At 43.3% G+C, this 21,711-nt stretch overlaps 1 protein-coding gene across 5 annotated transcripts in view; it reads left to right on the forward strand.

Annotated features, from left to right (window-relative positions):
* Positions 1-21,711, forward strand: part of gphnb (gephyrin b) — a 96,347-nt gene that overhangs the window by 13,275 nt on the left and 61,361 nt on the right. For all 5 annotated transcript variants that reach the window (XM_069708580.1, XM_069708581.1, XM_069708582.1 and 2 more), the window contains exon 2: positions 18,980-19,058. In XM_069708580.1, coding sequence (XP_069564681.1) covers positions 18,980-19,058 — 79 coding nt within the window. The remainder of the gene's footprint in view (positions 1-18,979; positions 19,059-21,711) is intronic.

The raw sequence follows: 21,711 nt of genomic DNA on the forward strand, positions 1-21,711 counted from the left end.
TGTCCATTGGCTTGTCACTTGTTCAGACCTCCTCCCTCCCTCCATTAATCCATCCTTCCTGAGGCCATAAGACCAGCCATGTTGAGGTGCGGCGCTTTGAATGATGTGTGTGACACATGCTTCCGGGAACCTCCGTCATCTGAAGTGCTTCTATTTTGGAAACAACAAATGCAAAGGTGGCACACTGAGGAGCGAGGATTTTTTTTTTTTTTGCTTGGAAAAGTATTGTGATTGTATTTCTACTTGACGGCAATTACATCGGTCATTGGCCTGCTTGCACATCTTCACATCAATGATAATTGAAAACGAGTTCAACGCGTATCACAAGACTTGGTACTCACTCTCCCTTTTTCACTCATATCACGTTTTATCTCAGACCATCTCCCTCTTTCTCGTTCACTATTGTTTTGGGCTCTCCTCACCTCTTTTTCTTGGTCCATTATTTTATTTTTTTTACCTGTGCTCTGTGTCCATGTTCAACTCACTCCATCTCCTCGACAAAGAGAGGGAGCGAGCAGTATGAGGGGAGCATGTGCCTGTGAATAATGGAGGACCCCAGCTTCTCCCTAACAAGGTGTGTATGATGGCCGACCCCGGCCCAGTGTGTGTGTGTGTGTGTGTGTGTGTGTGTGTGTGTGTGTGTGTGTGTGTGTGTGTGTGTGTGTGTGTGGTCAAGGTGTTCTCCCATTCTCCTCCTCCATTATTCAGTATCATGCCTTTTTCCGTTTCTACCACAAAACCCTTTCAGATCATGGCACCTGGGAATCAAATGTTAATAGACACCCACCCCCACACACATCACAGCCATAAATGCTCATCACACACACACACACACACACACACACACACACACACACACACACACACACACACACACACACACACACACACACACACACACACACACACACACACACACACACACACACACACACACGCACAACAGCCCGTTTGATTGACGTGGCTTGACGGCTTTGCTGTCCTTTTGCATCATTTGTGGTCTTACAACAGGCATGACTGCTGTTTTTTTTTTTTTTTTCAATCTGGGCACATGGCTGTGTACATTTGAAAGAGTGAGTCAGGGAGTTTCTCTCTCAGTTACCTCTGCTCTGCTTCATTCCTTCTCCCGTTCTTTTTTTTCTTTCTTATTGTGGCAGCAGATTTTATAGAGAGACTCAATACTAGTGACCCACTTGGAATTTCCGCATGAATACAATGAAAACCTGGACATCTAAGTTTTCCAACAGCACTGAAGCGCATCATGCAGTTGTTGATCAGAGGAATCTCCAACCTGAAACAATTAGCCGATCACCACAATATGAATCTGCAACTATTTTCATATTTAATTGATCGTCTTTTGTGTATTTTATATCATTATATACTGCAGACCTATGGTTTTGCTTATATGTATTTTTGAGCTTTGGGAGATTGTGATGGGCAGTTGAATTTATAGACAAAAATTTAACTGATTATTCAAAAACATTGACAAAAATCAACAAATGTTTTTAGGCATTTAATTGCACATTGGTTTTCAAATGTGTGCTATATCAGTGAATGTATATGTGTAATGCTAAAGTAAGATATTTGTTTTTTGATATTAAAGCTGAAACAATTAGGCCACTGACAGAAAATTAATCGGCTTATATGTGAAGACTTTCTCGTCATACATCATGATTAACTGAATGTTTCGAAGTTTTGAAGAAAAAGACGAAACAAAGAATCTGAAACATCGCCTTAATATCAAGGAAATTAGTGTACATTTTGATTTTAGCAAATTAATTATTTTTAAAATAATTATAAAGGAGTTGTCAGACTTTTTTTTTTTTTTTTTTACATAGACCGTAGGTATAACACACAAATAAAGGGAGAAGGAGATGAGGAATGAGGAATTTTGTAGTTTTTGGTCAGTGCCTGAACCTGTAGGCTACTGGGATACCCAAAAGAATCAATGATAATAACCAAGAAAATAATCAGCAGATTAAGCAACAATGAAAATAATCATTTAAATTGCAGACCTAGGGGGTAGAAAGATACATTTGTGATTACAATAATTTATTTACATATCATCACATACAATAGTGTGTCTTTGTCAGAAGTAGAGGGACTTCTCTCCAAGCTAATTTTCCCAATAATTATAAGTCGCAGGCTTTAAATCATCAGTCAAAGCAGTCCCCCTGAAAAACTCCCTGAATGCTGTGATTCTCCAGGAGCTTCTCTCTTGGTTGCCCCCGCCTTGACATGTACATGTATGTGTGTCTCAGTGGCATAAATGATGAGATGTGTGAAATATGGCAAGTGGAGCACTCTATTAGGCAGCCTACCCCCCCAACCGCTCGCCTCCAGGCCTCCCTTCTGCTCCTCCATACAGAGAGGGTGGGAGAGAGAGAAGTCACACAGGGTGTGCTGATGTGGTGGTGGAGCTAAAGTTTGATGCATCGAGGGGGTTTCGGGTTTCAAACAGCCAAACCTCAGCCAAACACCCACCACCGAGGAAGAAGAAGGATAGGAACTCTTCCCAGCATCATCTGCTGCTAGCATTAGCCCAGAGAAGGACACGTATCCAACTGACTGTGTGTGTGTGTGTGTGTGTGTGTATGTATGAGAGTGTATGTGTGTACATGTACATGCACATGTGTGTGTGTGCTCTGACAGTGGGAGGCTGCAATGTAATTGCTGACACTGTCCAGAGGATTGAATGTAATGAAGGTAGCTGCTTACAGGCTTCTTCATTAGTACAGCCAGGCCCGGGGCACTCCCCGTGTGTGTGTGTGTGTGTGTGTGTGTGTGTGTGTGTGTGTGTGTGTGTGTGTGTGTGTGTGTGTGTGTGTGTGTGTGTGTGTGTGTGTGTGTGTGTGTGTGTGTGTGTGTGGTGTGTGTGTGTGTGTGTGGTGTGTGTGTGTGTGGGCATGTAAAACTCTGCATCTTGGGAAATAAGAGGAGTCAAATGGTTTGCACACATTCATATGCACACGCATACACACATGTATTACCACCCACTCGCACATTAACAAACACATAAGCAAGCATTGGCAGTGTGTGCAGTGTGTTGATTGTAACTTTAATCCACGGGAGTTTATTTCCGCTGTGAGTTTGCTACTTCAGGTCGGACTTTCTCAACAAAGACGACACTTCTGAATATGTTACTGTTATAACGTAGCGATATTTACTGCTAAAGACCATTTTTAATCTGCATTTTGAGGAGGTCAGGCTGGATGGACTTAGGCGCAATGGACTGTGGGATGCAGGGCTGCAACAAATGATTATCTTCACTGTTCATTGGATTGTTGCTAAAATTAATCAATTCATTGTTTGGTATTTAAAATGTCGCATAATACCGAAAATTCCATCCAAATTTTCCACAACCCAAGTTGACAAATCTTCAAATTGCTTGTTTTTATTTTCAACCAACAGTCCATAGCCCAAAGATATTCTGTTTACATTTTCTATCAAACACAGAACAGCAGCCAAAATTTTCTATTTGAGATGCTGGAGCCAACAAATGCCTCGCAAGTTTCTGTTGTTGATTAATTTTCCATCAAGGGCCCTGTTGAGTAATTTCTTATTCGACTTATCGTTTCAGCAGCAGAGGGACTTGTCCTTCAGGACTGTGTAGCTGTGGTGAGCTTTAATGTGATGGAACTCAACATAAGTTCACGCAAACCACTCAAGTCCTACTTGTATTAAATAATTGATCTTCAGGCTTTACAATCACTGACTTTTTGACCAGCTCCTGTATTTGGGGACCAGCTGACGAGAAATGTCTGGTCGCATTCATGCACGTAACTGTACCTGATGGCGGAGTCATCATTTAGCGTTAGGAGGTAGAAGAAGGAGCTTCCCTCTCCTCTAAGAAGCAACAGTTGGACTGTTAGTTTAATGCTGCATAGCGCAACGCTGCATGCTTCTGGGTGCTGCAGAGTTCTACTTTGCTCTGTTCCACTGATTTCACGATGATTGTTGGCACAATGTGCGAAAGCCGCAGCTGTGCTGATCAGGCTTTTGTTTTGCCTTTTCAGAAGCATGGCTGGCATGAAATGGGATTTGTGGGCAGAGAGTGGTGGCTGGTCATGGGGAGGGCAGCCGGTAGACCCGACGATGATGAGGCTGCCATCTTTGCCACATGGGGACCCCGTGGTTTAGATTAACTTTCCACTTAGTGAACAATGTGTCACTTACGATATGGTCACGTCTTCTGCTCCAGAAATCGACTTGACAGTTGCACCTATAGATTTTGTCCCAATCTAGGTTTGGGGTTGCGGATGTTCATTTGCTCTGCCCATCAAAGGATTCCCCTGCTCGGCACCAGTGTGACCCTTTACTCTGATCAGAAACTGGGCACTGATTGGGAATGGCCGTCTATCAGCCTAACCTTGACCTGTAACACTGACTGCAAACACACCATAACCCTTGACCTCGTCTAGCCCTCTCTCTGCCTCTGTTCTCCTCTCCGTTCCCTTCCTCGAGTGAGACATCACAGAGGAGCAGGGAGAACATTAAGCTTCCTCTGTGAAGACCAATCAATACCTGATCTGATTAGGCCTCAGCACATATGTTTCACTACAAACCCTGAAAGCCAACAGATAAAGAGCCCCATTGGTAATGTTACCCAATAGCTATCCTTTTCAGAGAAAAAACACTTTCCATCCTTCTGTCTTTAGTCGTTTTGACGTGTAATGAATGAGGGGAGTGTTTTTCCATGCAGATTTTCTCAGCTTGTTCAAATTGGAATCTCCAAAGCTTTGGGTTGTACTGGTGCAGCCCTGGGTTTCCCTGCATCAGCAGCTTGGAAGGATGAAGGGGGAGGAGGAGGAGGAGGAGGAGGAAGAGGAGGAGGAGAGGGGAGACGAAGGGATATGGAGGCAGAAGGGGGAGAGGAGGAAAGCTTCGAAAGGGAGGTATCAAAAACGTGCAGCTATATTGATGCCAGTGTAAGCATTTCTATTGAAATCAATAGAGCTGCTCTCAAACTCATTTTGGCTTCTAACAAGAGAACGGTACCTGGCTTATTAATGGAGCAGTCGTAGATAACAGACACAGAGCTAAGTTGGTGAAAAAGGAAAAGAATATGCCAGCTAGGTGAGAATTTATTGATTTGTTTGTATTTGACTGAAACGACATTAGCCATCTTTCTTTTAAAGATGTTGTTTTTCTGGTTTACTGCAAACCTCTTGAGATATCTAAGGGGACATTTGTGCTGATAGCTGGTTTGATTTTGGATCTGGTTCCTAGTTTATACCTTTCAATGCTTCACATTCGTAAAGAGCAAGATACACAAGCTATAGCTAATTACCGTGAATTTAATAATGGCTGAGATTCTGCAACTCTAAGGTCACCTCAAGGCTGTTGTTCAGCAACACTATGTTGGTGGTGACTCTATAGAAATGATCTGTTTCCATCAAATGCATGGGAGTCTCTCAATTAAACGTTTGTCCATTTCATAAAAGCGGCAACCAACAATGAACTGCTAATCTGAAGCCATCTTGCTATTTTGGAGCCAAAAGAGACCATATTTTGACGAGCTGGGGATGAGTGAGTATAAATCTAACTGAGAACCCAGGGACACTACACCTGTCGATCTATTGCAGAAACCTGACTGCACCACAGGCCTGTCAATAAAACAGACACGGCCCCAAACATACCGCATTTATAGGCGTAATATATAATCAACTTTCAAATGGACTGTCAGAAAACTCACATGAAGAAGTGACTTTAGAGAATGACACCATTATGACTTGTGGAAATAATGTATTGACTTTGTGTTTCATGAGAGAAGTAGAATGGGATTCTATGTCAGAGCCTTTTTGGAGCCAGCCCCTTGTGGCCATCGATGGTATTGCACCTTTATGCACTTCTGCATTGGCCTCACTTTTAAGATGTGGAAGCTACATCCACTTTTACATACAGTCTATGATATCATATTAATATTTGCAGATTCTAGAGCTGATAGTTATACAGGGGAGAAAATGCAGAGTAAGTTGACCGCACCTTTTATTCAGTGTGTCAAACACACTTAATCAACAGTTGATGCCGCTCATCGCATTTTCGGTTCTCAGTGGTAGCTGTGGCCAGTTCTCATTCCCAGTCGAAGAAGGAGGTCATGCGACTGAGTTAAATGAATGACAATATCTGCATAAGGAGGAGGTTGAGGGTGGTTAGATGGAGTTTGAGTCTGTGACAAAGCAAAAGTCAACGTGAATTTTGTGGATAAGTAACATAAGTAAGAAAATCAAGGTACAACTGTATTTTCCGAACCCTTACCAAGTAGTTTTGGAGCCTAACCTCAACCAAAATGTGTCACATTTAACCCAAACCATCATCTTTTCCTTAACCTAACCACATGGTTTATGGTGGCCAAACATAAGGCACCTTGAGTAATCTCTGAGACGGCGGTGGCTAACCTGCAGTATTTGACACTCTGAGAATGAGAACACACTGAAAAGACTACCTGTAGTTGTTCTGGATTCCTCGTAGACAAAAGTTGATAAAGATGTTTGAGTTTTCGCTGACTGAGGTTATTTACGACTTAAGTACCTTCTAATCTAATCAGATTTCAGAGGGATATTTTTGAAAGGATTTTTGGATTCGATAAAATGCTACTGAGCACCACCGAGATTTTTGGGGATTGAGCGATTGATAAACAAAATCACACTGATCTTCACCACATTGGAGTGTAAGCAGATGTCTCAGTGACACATGCAAAAACTGGAAAAAATAAAACCCATATTATCTGCATGGTCAGACGTGGTGTCTGACCATGCAGATAATATGGGTTTTATTATGGAAGATTAAAAAAAAAAAAAAAAGTGTTTGTGTGTATTAACTGATCCAAGTGTCTAATCATTTAATCCCAAATCTATCTATGTACCCTTGTGGCTCATGTGCATCCATTCAAGTGTTATTATATGAGTGTTGACCACACAGTACAGGTTTAACTATAATGTGTCATATTAGTCAAATGCTAACTCTATGTTTTTATCTAATTTGCACTAACAGATACTTCAAATGGCATCTGCAATGGCCTAAACTGCACCAGATGAATGCTTGCACTCATGCATATACAGCACTTGTACTCATGTGTTCAGAAAACACGCCACGCACGTTCAGTTTGTGCGTATGTGTGTATAAACAGCTGTTGGAAATGCCACAGAGAGCTGGCTTGCCGTGGGCCCTCTGCCATCGAAATGTCATGCTACATGGGGAAAAAGCTGCGATACCTCATCCCCCCCCAACAGCCACACGCCCGCCCACCCTTCATACTACATGCACACACACTCCTGCCTGGCTATAGGATAATGCCATGCCGAGCCACAGACACATTCATCACGCCTGTTGTCATTAGAAACAAGCCTCATTATACTCAGAGCCTGTGATTTATGATTAATTTTCATAAGGGGGTGTGGCAGATCATCAAGCCCCTCCAATCCATTGATTTCATTGAACAAGAAAAACATAGTAGGTGAAGAAGATGGAGGCTGTTGTTGAGGTGGAAGTTTGTGTGTGTGTGTGTGTGTGTGTGTGTGTGTGTGTGTGTGTGTGTGTGTGTGTGTGTGTGTGTGTGTGTGTGTGTGTGTGTGTGTGTGTGTGTGTGTGTGTGTGTGTGTGTGTGTGTGTGTGTGTGTGTGTGGATGGATAGGAGGGTGATGTCGAAGCTGCAGGGGCATTCCAGTCATGGCGTGGGAAATGAGATGAAGGACAAAGAAAGTAGAAAGAAGGGGTGACATAATCAAGGTCCCTGTATTCCTGTGCGCTGTGTGCTGTAAATTGTCTCTGGAACTTTTCTACGTGGCTTCATTAGTAAGTGTCTTTTCAATATTTATGGCCCCGTTAATAAAACATCAGTACGCGAGGCTTTTGTGGAGAGCTGCAGGCTGTAGATTGCTGCAGTCTTGGGGTTTTCAATGATGTTTGGATGATAAGGAGAAGTTCAGGTGAGAGCTATGCAGAGTGTGAGATGTGGCTGCGAGTAGGCGGAGTGGGGGACATCACAGAGAGCAGATGGTGGATAGTTTTTGGATATGCTCTGCATCACAGAGGAGAAGTTTAGTTCAGAATTAGAGCAGGTGAAATCATAATATTCTGCTTTGACTGTTGGTCCTGTTGTAATTGTGAGTGGGTATGTAGAATTGGTCCCTGTACCCGGGTGCTGACTACCCTGGTGTTGAAGTTCAGCCCTTTCATGTTTCATTTATTCCTGAGGAAAGTCACAAGTCTATCTTTACCTGGACCCGGACGGCTCGTGTTTAGGAAGGTGGTGTTAATCTGTGATCAAAAAAGGGGGATCTGTGAAGGAATCTTCCTTCATCATTATTAGACAAAAACTTTGAAATATACAAAGGTAATATTCCTTTGCACCATATAATATTAATGTCAGGGCTGCTATGATAGAGCGGGGGTCTCCAACCAGTAGCTCTCGAGTTACCGGTATGTGTGGTGCAGGTATGTGTCTATTGAGTATCCGTTTGTTATTGTTCACGTAAAAGAAGCTCATTCAGCTGGTTTGGTGGAGCGCAGCTATGTGAATAAATGTTACAGTGTCCAAGAACTACATGACTGGCTCTCAGAGGAAAAGAAAAGGAGACTGTCGTCAGTGTTCCCAGATTGAGCAGGTCTCAAGGATGAAGGTCTGGTTGAACATCTGGTTGTTGTTTTTTTAACTGTGACCAAGAAAGATGGGGCTCAGAGTTGGGACGGTAACACGCGGATCCAAACTTGTTATTCTGTCTCTCCTCAATCGAGTTTGTCAATAAATATTTTGGCTTCTTCCAGTAAAGTTGACGAACACACCTCAAGAGTTGGTGTCACCACTCACGTTCAGACCAATCAGTCTCACTTTAGAGTATTGGACGACGACAAATGACTGAATTCATGATCAGTTCCTTTAATAATTAATCCCTTCTGCCAAAACCAACTCCCAGAGTGGAAGGTGATGTCTTATATTCATAGTTTTGTTTGACTAGCAGATCAAACCCCAAAGATTCTTCTTTTTTAACTATACTGTTAGGGAAGTAAAAAGGCCCCTCTCTCACTACCACTACTGAGGTGCCCTTGAGCACTCCAAACTTCTTCAGTGGAACTGCTCCTCATTTTGATACTTGGCACTTTTGAGGTGTAAATTGTGTGCGTGATCAGAGTACTCTCAAAACACTTTTGCTTGTTAAATGCTGAAATTGTTATCCAGTTGTCAAAATTACTGTCAATCAGCTTTCTTTTGATTGACTAACTGATTAATTGTTTTAGCATCAGTCACACACACTGTGATCCAGTATATGACTGGTTTGTGAGTCTTAGTGTCGTGCCTATACACACCGGGTATTAACATGCAGTCTGTATTTGTATATATGTACATTTATATCCTAATGCATATGAATGTACGCCTAAACGCAATTCGAATGTAGCTGGACGCACACACATCTGGATGAGATCAGCCAGGTGTAAAGACAATATGTACAGTCTAGCCATATTCTTGATACAAAACAATCTACCCAGCACGTTCGTAGATCACACAACTCTGCCTCTTCCTCCAACTGTCCATGAAGCAGCTACTGATGAACCCAGAACAGGGAAAGTGGAGCCATTACATCAGTTTCCCATTCAGTGACCATGGAGACGCCATGATTTTTGAGAATTTCTCCAGCGCTGCCTTCCAATGTTGCATATTGAGATCTGATCACATAGGCAGAATTGAGATAAGTTGAATACTAGATGTTGATATAAAGTCCCATGATCACACCTTAATATACAGATGATCATGTTCAGACCACAATCATGTTAAAACCTGTTTTAAACAGAGTATTGGTGCATATTTTTACATTTATGAATTATAAAAAAAAAAAAAGAAGAAGAAAAAAACAGTAACAAAAATAATTAGATGTATTTTTTGGCACCTTCCAGAACAACCAAGGGCACCTTTCAATACATAAAACACAATACAGTGACAGCAAAAGTTAAACTCAAAGTAAATGGCAAGGAGATTACAAATGATTTTAACTGTACAGTAGAGTCCAGCTGACGGATGTGTAGATGATGTTTCGTGGTGCAGAGCAGCTGAAGGCTCTGACTCCCTTGCATGGTGCTGAGTTTAAAAGCATGGACAGAGCAGCTGAGGAAAATCATGAAGCAGGGAAGGGGCTGAATTGATGGTCAAAATGTGTCCGTATGGAAGCAGTGTGGGAGGCGTGGTAACTTTCATCCTTCCCCATCTCCTTCATCATCCCTTCCCTCTGCTTCCCTTCTTCCGTTTTGTTTCTTTTGCTATCATGTTTTATATTTCCTGCCCTGCATCCCGCCTCTCGCACGCTCCCCTTACCAGTCATCTTCTCATTTTTCCCGACTACTCCCTTTCCTCTCTTGCTCTCGTTTTTTGCCCTCCCTCTTTGCTTTCGGAGTATTCCCACCGCTGCTCCCCTCGCTCTTCTTTACTGTTCCCCCACCTTTCATCCGGTGTGAATTGCTCTCTTAATCCTGCCAGGGTTAGGCTCCAGCTCACCCTCCCTCAACTCCACATGTCCACCCTACCACCTCTCCTCCTCCTCCTCCTCCTCCTTTACTCCGCTTGGGATGGAGCTGCCTCTCATCTCCAGGGAGACAGGGAGGGGGAGAGTTGCTCGAGCTGGGGCCAGGAATGGGCCCTGCCTGGGACACAGCTGTGAAGAACAGAGCTGTCTTCCTCTCTCTGTCTTTCTTTCTCTGCACATCTGGTGCGTGGGGGGACTGGGCCATGCTGTGCTCGGTTGTTTTGTCCTTGGCTCAGCATGGTTGCCGGATTTTGGCCTGGCTAAGTGGAGTAGGCTTGGATTTGAGATGCGGATCGGCCCACTGCTGTACCCACACGGATGAGCGGGGCTCCTTTGGTGTAGTAAGCGATGGTTATTAAGCCGATAGATTAATTATTAGCCGCAGTATTAGCGTGGGCCCGGTGCGTTTTCTGGGCTGCTGCCTTTCGTAGTGTTCTTCGGTGGCTGGCTCGGCAGTAGCAGGTGGAGTGTCGCACTCCTTGCATTATGTAACTCCACCCCAATTTAGATCTGACTTCAAATAAATGAAAATCAAGCTGCTGGTTGGCTCCTTTCCCCGCGGATATAAAAAGCATTTTCAAATCTTATCTAGAAACAGTGTTGTAGAGGGGAGAGGCTTTGAAATGCAGCCCGACGATTAGGATCCCATTGTTCCGCTCCACACCCCCTCCATTCTCCCGGCTGCTTACAGTAAGCCTGAGGATCTGTGCGTATGTGCCTGAGCGTGTAGTCCTGCACATGTGTATGCATTCATCTGCATCACAGTGTGATTGAGATAGTGGCTAATGGTAAGATAGCATGTGCATGTGCGTGGTGTCATGGATTTGGGAGTTTGTGAGTAATTGGTCTGTGTGTGTGTGTGTGTGTGTGTGTGTGTGTGTGTGTGTGTGTGTGTGTGTGTGTGTGTGTGTGTGTGTGTGTGTGTGTGTGTGTGTGTGTGTGTGTGTGTGTGTGTGTGTGTGTGTGTGTGTGTGTGTGTGTGTGTGTGTGTGTGTGTTGCTGCTGGGTGTGTCTTTGATGATGGATGCTTTGCTTCTGCTGCTTACCCCACTGCTCCTCACAGAATTAACAAGGTTGCTAAGATACAGTGGGCTTATATTAGATTAGGTTATCTGCTGTTATTGCTGTTACTATATTTTACCCAGCACTGTGAAGCCTTTATTAATTTGGAAATTTACCCTGCCATGGAATGAAAATGCTGGTATTTGTGCACCATTGCTCCTCTCCTCTTTTGGCTAGGAGGGAATTCGTAGTACTGAAAGCCCTCTAGTCAGATGTCTACCCCACCCCATTACAATCTGGAGGCGGATCCAAACCTCTATTCATCATTAAACCCATTTAATCCGAGGCCCGGGGCCCAGTGTTTCCATTTGACACAGAACAAGCCAGTAAAATAGAAGACAGGAGGTAGTGATATCACTTCGGTCGAGGCTTATTGGTGTGCAGAGGTGTTGTCCCTCCCACCGGTAGATGTCAGTCCAATCCAGTGTTTGACCTCCATAGCAGCTTCTCCAGGGCTGCAGGGCCATTGGCACTGTTGCTAGCAGATAAAGAACAGGAAACAATAGAGACGCCAAGTGGGCTGCTCAGACGACGAAGGAGATGCTCCGCTCTACCTCCATTAGAGAATTTACTAATTTCCCTGCACATGTATTGATCAAGTTGTGGACAAAATGAACTGAGACTTTGGTCAAGATTTCAACTGACTAGAGATCTTGAAACATGTTATGGAGCTGGCAATGTCCGTGATACGGATTTGTATTTCTTGATTCGAACGTCACATAATATCCAAAACACTCAAGGCAGCTAGATTTCAGTATTTTTCTTTCAGAGCAACAGTTCATAGTGTCATAATGACAGATGAGCGCTGTCATAATTAGTCTGGGAGCACCCTTCTGTCTTGTACCGTGATTTGTAGCACAAGTTGAGTCAGATTGCTGATCCCTAGCAAGGTGTCCGAGGCTGTGTGTGCGAGTGCAAAGGCTCATTCCTCCACCTGGAAAGAGCGTATGACGCTGTCTGTGTTTATTGTGTGACATTTTCCTATAAATGACACCGTGCATGTGAGCTGTGTGTTGGATGTGTGTACGAGGACCTGCTATAAGGGAAACCCCATTAGCGTGGGATCCCAGGGAGATAATGAGTGCTGACTGCTTTATGTCCTGGAAATGATTGAGTGGAACATAGTAGCAGTTTATGAATCCTCTCTGCTCCTGGCTGAATGACTGACAGCACATAGCCTGCCAGCTAGCCAAGTTCCTGTATTACAGATGCTTGCTGGGCAGTGTTGGAAGAAGTATTCAGATTCTTTACTGGGAGCAAAAGTACTAATACAGCGATTTCAAAAAAAAAAAAAAAAAAAATACTGATTTACAAGTCCTGTATGAAAATCCTTCTTAGGTAAATGTACAGAAATATTAGCAGCAAAATCTTATCAAATTATCAAAGTAAATGAATTGGTTTGGTCCATCTGACTGATATATTATTATATATGACATCATTAGATTATTTATAGTGAAGCATCAGTGTGTGAGCAGCATGTTACTGTTGTAGCTGCTGCAGGTGGAGCTAGTTTTAACTACTTTATATCCAGTTTTATATGCGGGGACGGATTAACCTGAGGGGTCGTCAGATGATTACTACGAGAGGACAGAAGAAAAAACAAAGTTCTGATCCACAAATCTGTTTTCAGTTTTTGTTACTTTTTCTGTAATCTTACATGTTTGCTGTGATATTGGATAAATTTTAACTTTTATTGAAATAAAACCATGTGAGAGATGTACACACTATTTGTTGAAGCTGTTGACAACTCATAGAGATCTAAAATATTACTCCGACTACACACTGCTTTTTGTAATGAGCCAGAAGAAAAAGAGATTGGAAACCACTGCTTTACATTTTTTACAATGTGTTGTATCTTAAAATCTTGTTATGTTATCAATTGTGTCAAAAATCTTCATCTGAAAAGTAAAGCTTTCAAATAAATGTAGTAGAGTATAAAGTGCAATATTTCCCTCTGAAATGTTGTGGAGTGGAAGTATAAAGTAGCATCAAATGGAAATACTCAAGTAAAGTGTAAGTATCTCAAAATTGTAGTTAAGTACAATACTTGAGCAAAAGTACCGCTGCTGCTGGCTAACCTAAAGAGTAGCAGAATACCACCCGGCCTTCATGCTAACCTAAGCTGGTGTGCTTACTGACTTTGATGCCTGTTTTACTGATAGATCACACTTGTAACAGTCTGTTAGCAAAGCTTGCTCTCTGCACTGCAGATGGCACCTATCATATGAGTTTGTAAACTGTAGCCGTTTCCCAAACGACACTAGTTCAAATGTTGAAGTAGAAAGTGATAAAACACAAGTATATCAAAAAAGCATGTAAAAAAATCGAATGGCTTTTAATGCGCTGTTAATGTCCCATAATGCAATGCACAAAGTAGCTGGAGGATCTATTCACAACCGCAAAACATTATTATCGAAAAAACATTATTATTTTTTCTATTACGCTAACAGCAAAAAAATGGTGCACAGCGATTTTTGTCCAAACAGTGTTTCTTTCATTTGCCCTGATGGTAATGATTGAAAGTCAGCATCTTCTGCTAGCACCAGTCTAGCTCTTTATGGGATTAAAACATTACTGGAATGAAAAAGTACTTATTGTTATGTAGTAGCCTACTTAGTTTACAAACTACAAACAAATCTGAGATCAGATCAGAAATTCTTTATTAATCCCCCCCAGGAAGATTATTACCCCACAATCCCTCACATCTGCACTAGGATAGATCTGATACATTAAAAAAAAAAAACCACAACATTCAGAATAAACAGGAAATAGACCGATCCCTAATCCCATGATTCAACATTTTTACAACTCAAAATGCCTTTAATTCCTGAGCTCTGAACAGGCTGGAGAAGAGTTACTCCATTGTTAATGTGATGACGTGTCCCAAAAAAAAACAGTCTGAAAGGCTCCCAATATCCGGCAATTGCTTTAGTTAGTTGAACTTTACTTTCTGGTTCTGCTGCAGAAGTCCCAACTATTACAACGTCATTTGTGCTTAGAAATGAGATGAGGCCATTTGTCACGAAAATTGTCACCTTACTGCAAGGTCTCCAAACCTTTTACCTCTGAGAGCTACTTTGATCAAATGAAAGTGTCCGAGAGCTACTCATGTTTATGGCATTCATTAACATAGCTGAGCTCCACCCACAACCAGCTGAATGAGCTTCTTTTATGTGAACAATAACAAATTGATACTGAACACACACGTGTGCATGCTTTTTTTCTGTACGTATGTCTTTTCAATTGATGAACATTCCCTTCACCTGTAGTTCACATTTGTTGTGCATTCAGTATTTTCTTTCTTTTCATTTAATTTCGTTCTCTCAGACATATTACAAAATAAATAAATAATTTTTTTTTTAAATGGGTCGCCAAATATACTTGGGTGGCCGTCAATATACACGGGCTGCAAAATGTCTTGTGTGTATTCTTCTTTCTTTCGCACAATATTTCCTTCTGCAGTATGTTTTATTTTATTTTATTTTATTTTATTTTTCCTGTTCGTTTTTGTTCTATATTGACAGTTTTTCCTCCCTGATCAGTTCCCTTCTCTTTGGTCCCTTGATGTGTTCCCCTGTGTCCTGATCTCCCCTGCACTGCTATGGCTTAGCGATTAACCCTTTAAGTGAGTGCGTGAGCCTGTGCTTGTGTTCGGGTGTGCACATCTAGAGCCCGCGTGTGAGTGGTGTTGCCCTGCTGCGTAATGCTTCTGAAGCGCAGGCCTCCTGCTCTCCTCCCACTGCTGTAGCCCGGGGACATCCAGAGGCTTCTGCACTCGCACACACTCACAGGTGGAGGCAAATATAACATGATAAGAGTCGATACAGGCGGAGGCCCCACAAAATAGATATGAGATTGCAAATGTATCCTGTTTGCAGAGAGACCGGGATGGATAAATGCAGTGTGGTTTAGGACATCTGTGTCAAATCAGTCTTAAATATGTAATTTAGCTAAAAAAAAAAAAAAAGTAACATTTTATAGTTGTGTTATTCCAGGATATTACAGTATGTACATATTTTTCTTTGTTTGAATTTTATTTTTTGAATTATTATATGGCTGTAACATTGTTGTTGACCTTGGAAATAGTAGTTTAGCAAGAAAAAAATGTATACAAAATTCATTGAACATGCTTTTTTATTTGATTGTTTGTGGAGTGTTCTTCCACATATTATTATCTTACCCAGACAAATATAAACTGACAGAGACGTGCAAAAACAGAACAAAATATTCCCTCCCACAAAAAAAAAAGAAATGCTGAAGAATGAGAGGGCAGCTGCAAGGGCATTCTTTGGCTGCACTTGTTATCAAGAATATCCAATATAAAAATCAAATGCAGTGGTTTGAAATCCAAATTACATTGACCAGATGTGAGTTTGATCATAAAATAGCAGCAAGATGTTCTGGCAGTTCGGAGAATGAACCTGCCTGGAAGTCTGTCCGTGTCCCAGTGGTTGTCCAGCCATGTAGAAGCATTGACCTTTAGCTTGCTGTGTAGAGGAGAGGGAATAGCACCCTCTGGCTTGGGACAGGGGTCACTGCATTGCGTCTTCACTTCCCACCGTGACCTGGGAATTAAGTGTCACTTGTCGGCTGCTCAGTGATCAGGTAGGACTCTGAAGCTCCTGCAGGGTTGGAAGTAAAGACCGGGCAGGCGTCTGCTCTGATAATGAAATCCCAGGTGGCTCAGACAGTGCAGGTTTTTTTTTTTTTTTTTACGAAGGACACCGGAGACGGTGCAGTGCACAGCGGTGTTTCGGGGCAGGCGGTGAGGGCTAAGCTGCAGATTCACCTGGAGAAAGGTGCATGGGCGGAGCTAGAGAGGTGGGAGGGAGCAATGTCATAAATTCTTCTGCACCTTTTTCCCCCCTGTGCTCTCTCTCTCCTCCTCCCTCCTCCCTCCCTCTTCCCCCTGTCTTCAGCTCTTGCACAGGATCACATTAATATTCCTTTGAAGCCTGTTTCAACTGCAGCCAGATCTCCCTGTCCCTCTCTTCCACTCTCACTCCTTTCTCTCCCTCCTTTTCCGTTTCCCCCCCTTTTCTCTCTTTTCTTTTTGTTTTCTGAGCCATTGTTTTTCGAGACAGGGATCGCCTTCCCACCGTTTCTAACCAACCGGTGCAGCAGGGAGGGGCAGTTTTATTACCTTCAGTCAGGAGTTCCCCTTGTTGCACACACACATGCACACACACACACACACACGCACACGCATACGCATGCATGCTCACACACACACATCGAGGGGTGGTGGATACCGATGCCTTTGACAGACCGTGTTGATTGGTTCAGAATGGTTGCTGCCTCTTGTAGGAGAGTGGAACGGCTATTTTTAGATCAAGGGGTAGCTGGGAGAGAAAGACTGAGGAGGGCTCTGTGTGTGTGTGTGTGTGTGTGTGTGTGTGTGTGTGTGTGTGTGTGTGTGTGTGTGTGTGCGCGCGCGCGCGCGCGTGCGTGCGTACGTGTGTGCACGCGCGTGCGTGTGTGTGGGTGCGTGCGTGTTTGTAAGGAATACTGCAGTCTTGAAGGAAGTTTCCTCTTCACAGGCATTCACGCACAAACACACACATGCACTTATGCAGCAGTGCCCCTCTAAAGCCAGGGTGGTGGTGGTGGTGGTGTGTATTCCATGTGCTTGCTCCCCTTTTTCTCTCCTCCCTCTTTTTCTGGCTTCACCCCCTCCTCCCTTCTCCTATGGTCTTTCTGTCTCTCTTGTTTCTCCCTCTCTTTCTGAGTTGGCTGGGTGTGCAAATGTCAGCACTTTCCTATTTATTTGCCAGAGCCCAGAGCAAAGTCCTGCACCCTCTGTTTACCTCTGTCTCCACAGCTCTGCCCCACCAGCGCTGCTTCTCTCCTCATCACCCTTCCCCCTCTTTCTCGCTTTTTAAAATCTTTTCCCTCCGTCTTACATTTTTTTTCACTCTCTCCTCTCCTCCACTTCAGTCTCTTATTCTTCTCCCCACACTACACTCGCATCCTTGCCATCCCTTTTCCCATCCCTTTCTCCATCTCTGTTGCACTCTCCTCCTTTGGATCCCACCCGCCCCCACCCCCTTCCCCCCCTTTTGCCATCCCACTTCCATTTTTTACACCATTCTTGCTTCACCCATCCACTCACCCCGTCCCTCCGCCCTTCCTCTCGTTCATGGATCATAGCACTTCATTGGAGTAACATGATGACATTTCCAGTCTTGACTAGCGCATCAAGTCTTTTGGCTTAAATCCACTGCACCACCGCTGCTGCCGCCGCCGCCACATCACCTCCTCCAATGCCTCGTTTTGCGTCTATTTTAAGAAGCGTGTCCGTTCATGTTTGGCCCCGTCACATCACAAAACACCTTGTCCCTCTCGTCATCATCCTCAACCGTCTCCTTCTGTCTCCTTTGTTATTTTCTTTTTTTTCTTTTTCATTTTTCTCTCCCCATGTCTCCCGTCTCCCTCCCCGTCTCCCTCTATCCGTCACTCTATCCGTCTGTGATCACCGCGATGACTCATGTGGCTCACACCTGCTCTGCAGTCAAAGGGCCGCCATGGTTTTGTAAGGAGTGCTTGGAAAATGATGAAGGTGTGGCTCACTGAGATCAGAAAGTGTGCACAGTGAAGGTGTGTGTGTGTGTGTGTGTGTGTGTGTGTGTGTGTGTGTGTGTGTGTGTGTGTGTGTGTGTGTGTGTGTGTGTGTGTGTGTGTGTGTGTGTGTGTGTGTGTGTGTGTGTGTGTGAAGGAGGGGTGTCCGCTATTTTATTTACATGGTGACTATAATTAATTTGCAATATACCTGGGTTGGATAATTTAGCAGTTGCACCAGATGTGCTTTCTAAATACACACACACCTGCCATATTACACTCACTAGTGACAAGTGTGGCTGCAGCAAATGATTGCATCCCTATTTTAGTCTCAACAGACTATGATACTGTTTTTTTTTTGCTTTTTTATCTTTGTCAAGTCACAGGTGTAAGTAAACCTGTGAGAATGAAACAAAAACAGCAGCGATCCATTTAAAAAATGTGCGAAGAAGAGTGTTTCCTGGACGGCCTTCCTCTAGTTTTCATCATCTGTCAAAAAAAACACGATCATTTTGGTGTATTTCACAATTTGTTTTCATCTGCTGATCAGTTAAATCTTGTGAGTACCCACGTGGCTAACCATGACAACATTTAGAGAATTAGAGGATTATAAAGTAGCACGTCTTGCAAAGTAAGTGAGTAAAGAGTTTCTGGAAGTAAAATCATGTCAGTTTTGGATGGCTTTGTCCTTGTAAATACTCGCATTTATAAGAAAGAATCACCTACCTGTTGCACAATGCCGATGATGTAACACTAGAAATTTGTGCTAAAGCCCCTCGTGTATGTATTTTACCGAATCGGTGTGTTAACTACATTTTCCCCTCTCTCTGTCTCTGTCTATGCAGTGAGTGACAGCTGTTTTCGGAACCTTGCAGAGGACCGCAGTGGCGTCAACCTCAAAGATCTCATCCACGATCCCTCCCTGTGAGTACTGGCCTTTTACCAGACAATTCAAGCAACACAAATGACAAAAGAACCATCACGCACGCAATCATTTAATCCAGATCAAAGATTCTTTTAAATCTGCCATGCGAAAAATAAATAAATAAAAAAAGATGCGGAGGCTCTCTGCATGTGTGCGTCTCTGTGTTTGTACAGCCTGCTGCTTCCAGTGCAAGAGTGTAACTAAGAAACTAAAAATATCTCTTCGACGCAACATATCGGGGCTCGGTGTCGCCCTGTGAAGAGAAATTCCCAGCATGCATGGCAACAACAAAAGAGCTGCAGCGCGCTTGTGTTTAAGGATGACTCCTGGTAGCTGCAAGAAGTCATTATTTGCTCAAAAGATGCAAAAAGAGGTGAAATGAACAATTGTTTCCCATTAACAGGGGGAGGATGTGTCACAGCCAGGCAATGCTCGTTTGCCTTATTTCTTGTGTAGACGTAAAGCGATGCTCTTGTAGTTTATGTGGTATACCTTTTATACGACTACTAAACACCTCATTGTATGTTATTTCAACCTCTGCTCTTCTGGGAAGGCTTTCTTCAAGATTTGGGATGTTGGCTGTAGGGGTTTTCTTCCATTCAGTCACAACAGAGTTCGTGATCTTACGTGCTGATGTTAGATGATAAAGGCCTGGCTCACAGTTTCAGTTCATACCAGGTCAGTATGGTTGAGAGCCAAGCTGTGTGAAGGGCAGTCAGGTTCTCCTACACATAAAAAAGCAAGAGGTCATTAAACTTTTGCTGCAAAATTGGAAGCAAACTATTGTCTAAACTCTCGCTGCGTTCCAATATCCATACCAGGAAAAGATTCACTATGTTCCAATACATAGTATGTGAATCCTTTTTTCTTTCTTTTCTGTCGTGCTACAAATCGCAACGGATATGACCAAGAGGGTCAAAGTCCACAGCACGTTTTTAGGATGAAGTAGTATGTCCCAATTTTCTACATCCTACATACTTTTTAACGGCAGCTGCAGTACGTACTTAAAGTAAAAAGTATGCGATTGGGAAAGCATTTTAGGTTGTATACTACGTTACGAGTTTTCTCTAGGTTTGACGTCTGTAAGATTTATAATTGGACTTTTATCGAGTCTCTTTATATTCTCTTTAACATTGTCTGTTGAAGTTCAACCTCAGCCTTTGAGTAGAAGATTAAAAGCTGTGGCCCCAACATGCAGCTTCAGACATGCTTCTCTAGACATGACATGCAAGCCATTTCCCGTCCAGCCATGGATTTGCCGGAGCTGCACTGCTTCCCCCGTCACAGTATCACACCAGTCAATATCACTGGAGTGTCACCAGGGGCTGTGGGACCCTGGACTGATCCACGCTTGTCGTGTCCTTTACGGTTTGTTTATTTTGAGGCTGATGTGTAATTTATGTGTCAAGTCTGTGTGTGACACAGAGAGGGATGTGAGGAGCCTTGTGCCATGTCATGTGCGTCACGCTAGACAGAGTGCCAGAAAGTGATTAGGGACTCATCACACGCTTATTTGTACAGTGTGGTATCGTGGGAATAGAAATTGTAAATTGTTTTGTGTCATTTTATTTGTGTACATGTATCCAACGACATGCTTTAATCCATGTATTTGTGTGGTTTTTTTGTTATGTATTTAGTAATGCATGTAGTAATATACAGGATCAAGATTTCTATCACTAAATGTTTGGATACCAGATCCGGTGTTTGGTGCATCTGAGGGGCTCTGCATTCACTATCATTTTGTCACTCTGAAACTTATTGAGAACTCTTGGTGTTTCTGAATGCTAGAATTATCTTAATTTAAATACGTTTTTGCACTTTTGAAATGGAGCTAATGTCCGTGGAGTAATTTTTACTTCAGCTTGGAAATGAGACAATGTGATTGGCTGGTGACAGTTGATAAAAGGTTCAGTTGCGGCCAATGAACTGGGATTGGCAAGTTAGTTGTTGACGTCAATGGCCGGACTCCCCGTGAGTTAGGGGCTCTGTTATCCGCTTGGCTACTAAAAAGCACCTTACACGAGTGTGTTATGCACCAGTTAACTGATAGGGATGATCTCGTACTAAACAGGCTCCTGTTAAACATGAAAACTGGACAGTGGAACACATAGTCAGCGTTAGCGTCCCTCTCTGCTGCGCTGTGTTGCGGTGATGGTTGACCTCCTCTGGCCTGAGAGCCTGCATGCCATGTTAATCCACGCTACACCACAAGTCAGCGGCTCCATCAGGTTGACCAGCTGGAACGCCGTGCCCTCAATGTGCCACCGCTGCCATGACAGAGACACACAGACAGAGACGAAAAGGGAAAGAGCGGGGGAGGCAGAGAGGCAGGGAGGGAGGGAGGGAGGGAGTACGGTGCCTCAGCAGGACACATAACATAAACTATAATCACAGCGTCTCTCAGGCACGCAAACACACGTCGGCGCATGCAATCAATCAGTCTGCCCAGTTTGGCATTCAGGAGTATCCAGAGGTGTGTCAGGGGGAGAGAAAAATTATGTGGCACAAAAAAAGAGCGAGTAGCAGAGGGGGGTCAAACAAATGATACCCAGACTCAAGGACACACAGATGAAGCAGGTGGATGTGTGTTGAAGTGGGCGTGCTTGTGTGTGTGTGTGTGTGTGTGTGTGTGTGTGTGTGTGTGTGTGTGTG

Source organism: Brachyistius frenatus, unplaced genomic scaffold (assembly GCF_029030835.1).
Source record: "Brachyistius frenatus isolate BFR_SWC_R1_liver_20210118 unplaced genomic scaffold, ASM2903083v1 Contig_76, whole genome shotgun sequence".
In the NCBI taxonomy this organism is placed as follows: Eukaryota; Metazoa; Chordata; class Actinopteri; family Embiotocidae; genus Brachyistius; species Brachyistius frenatus.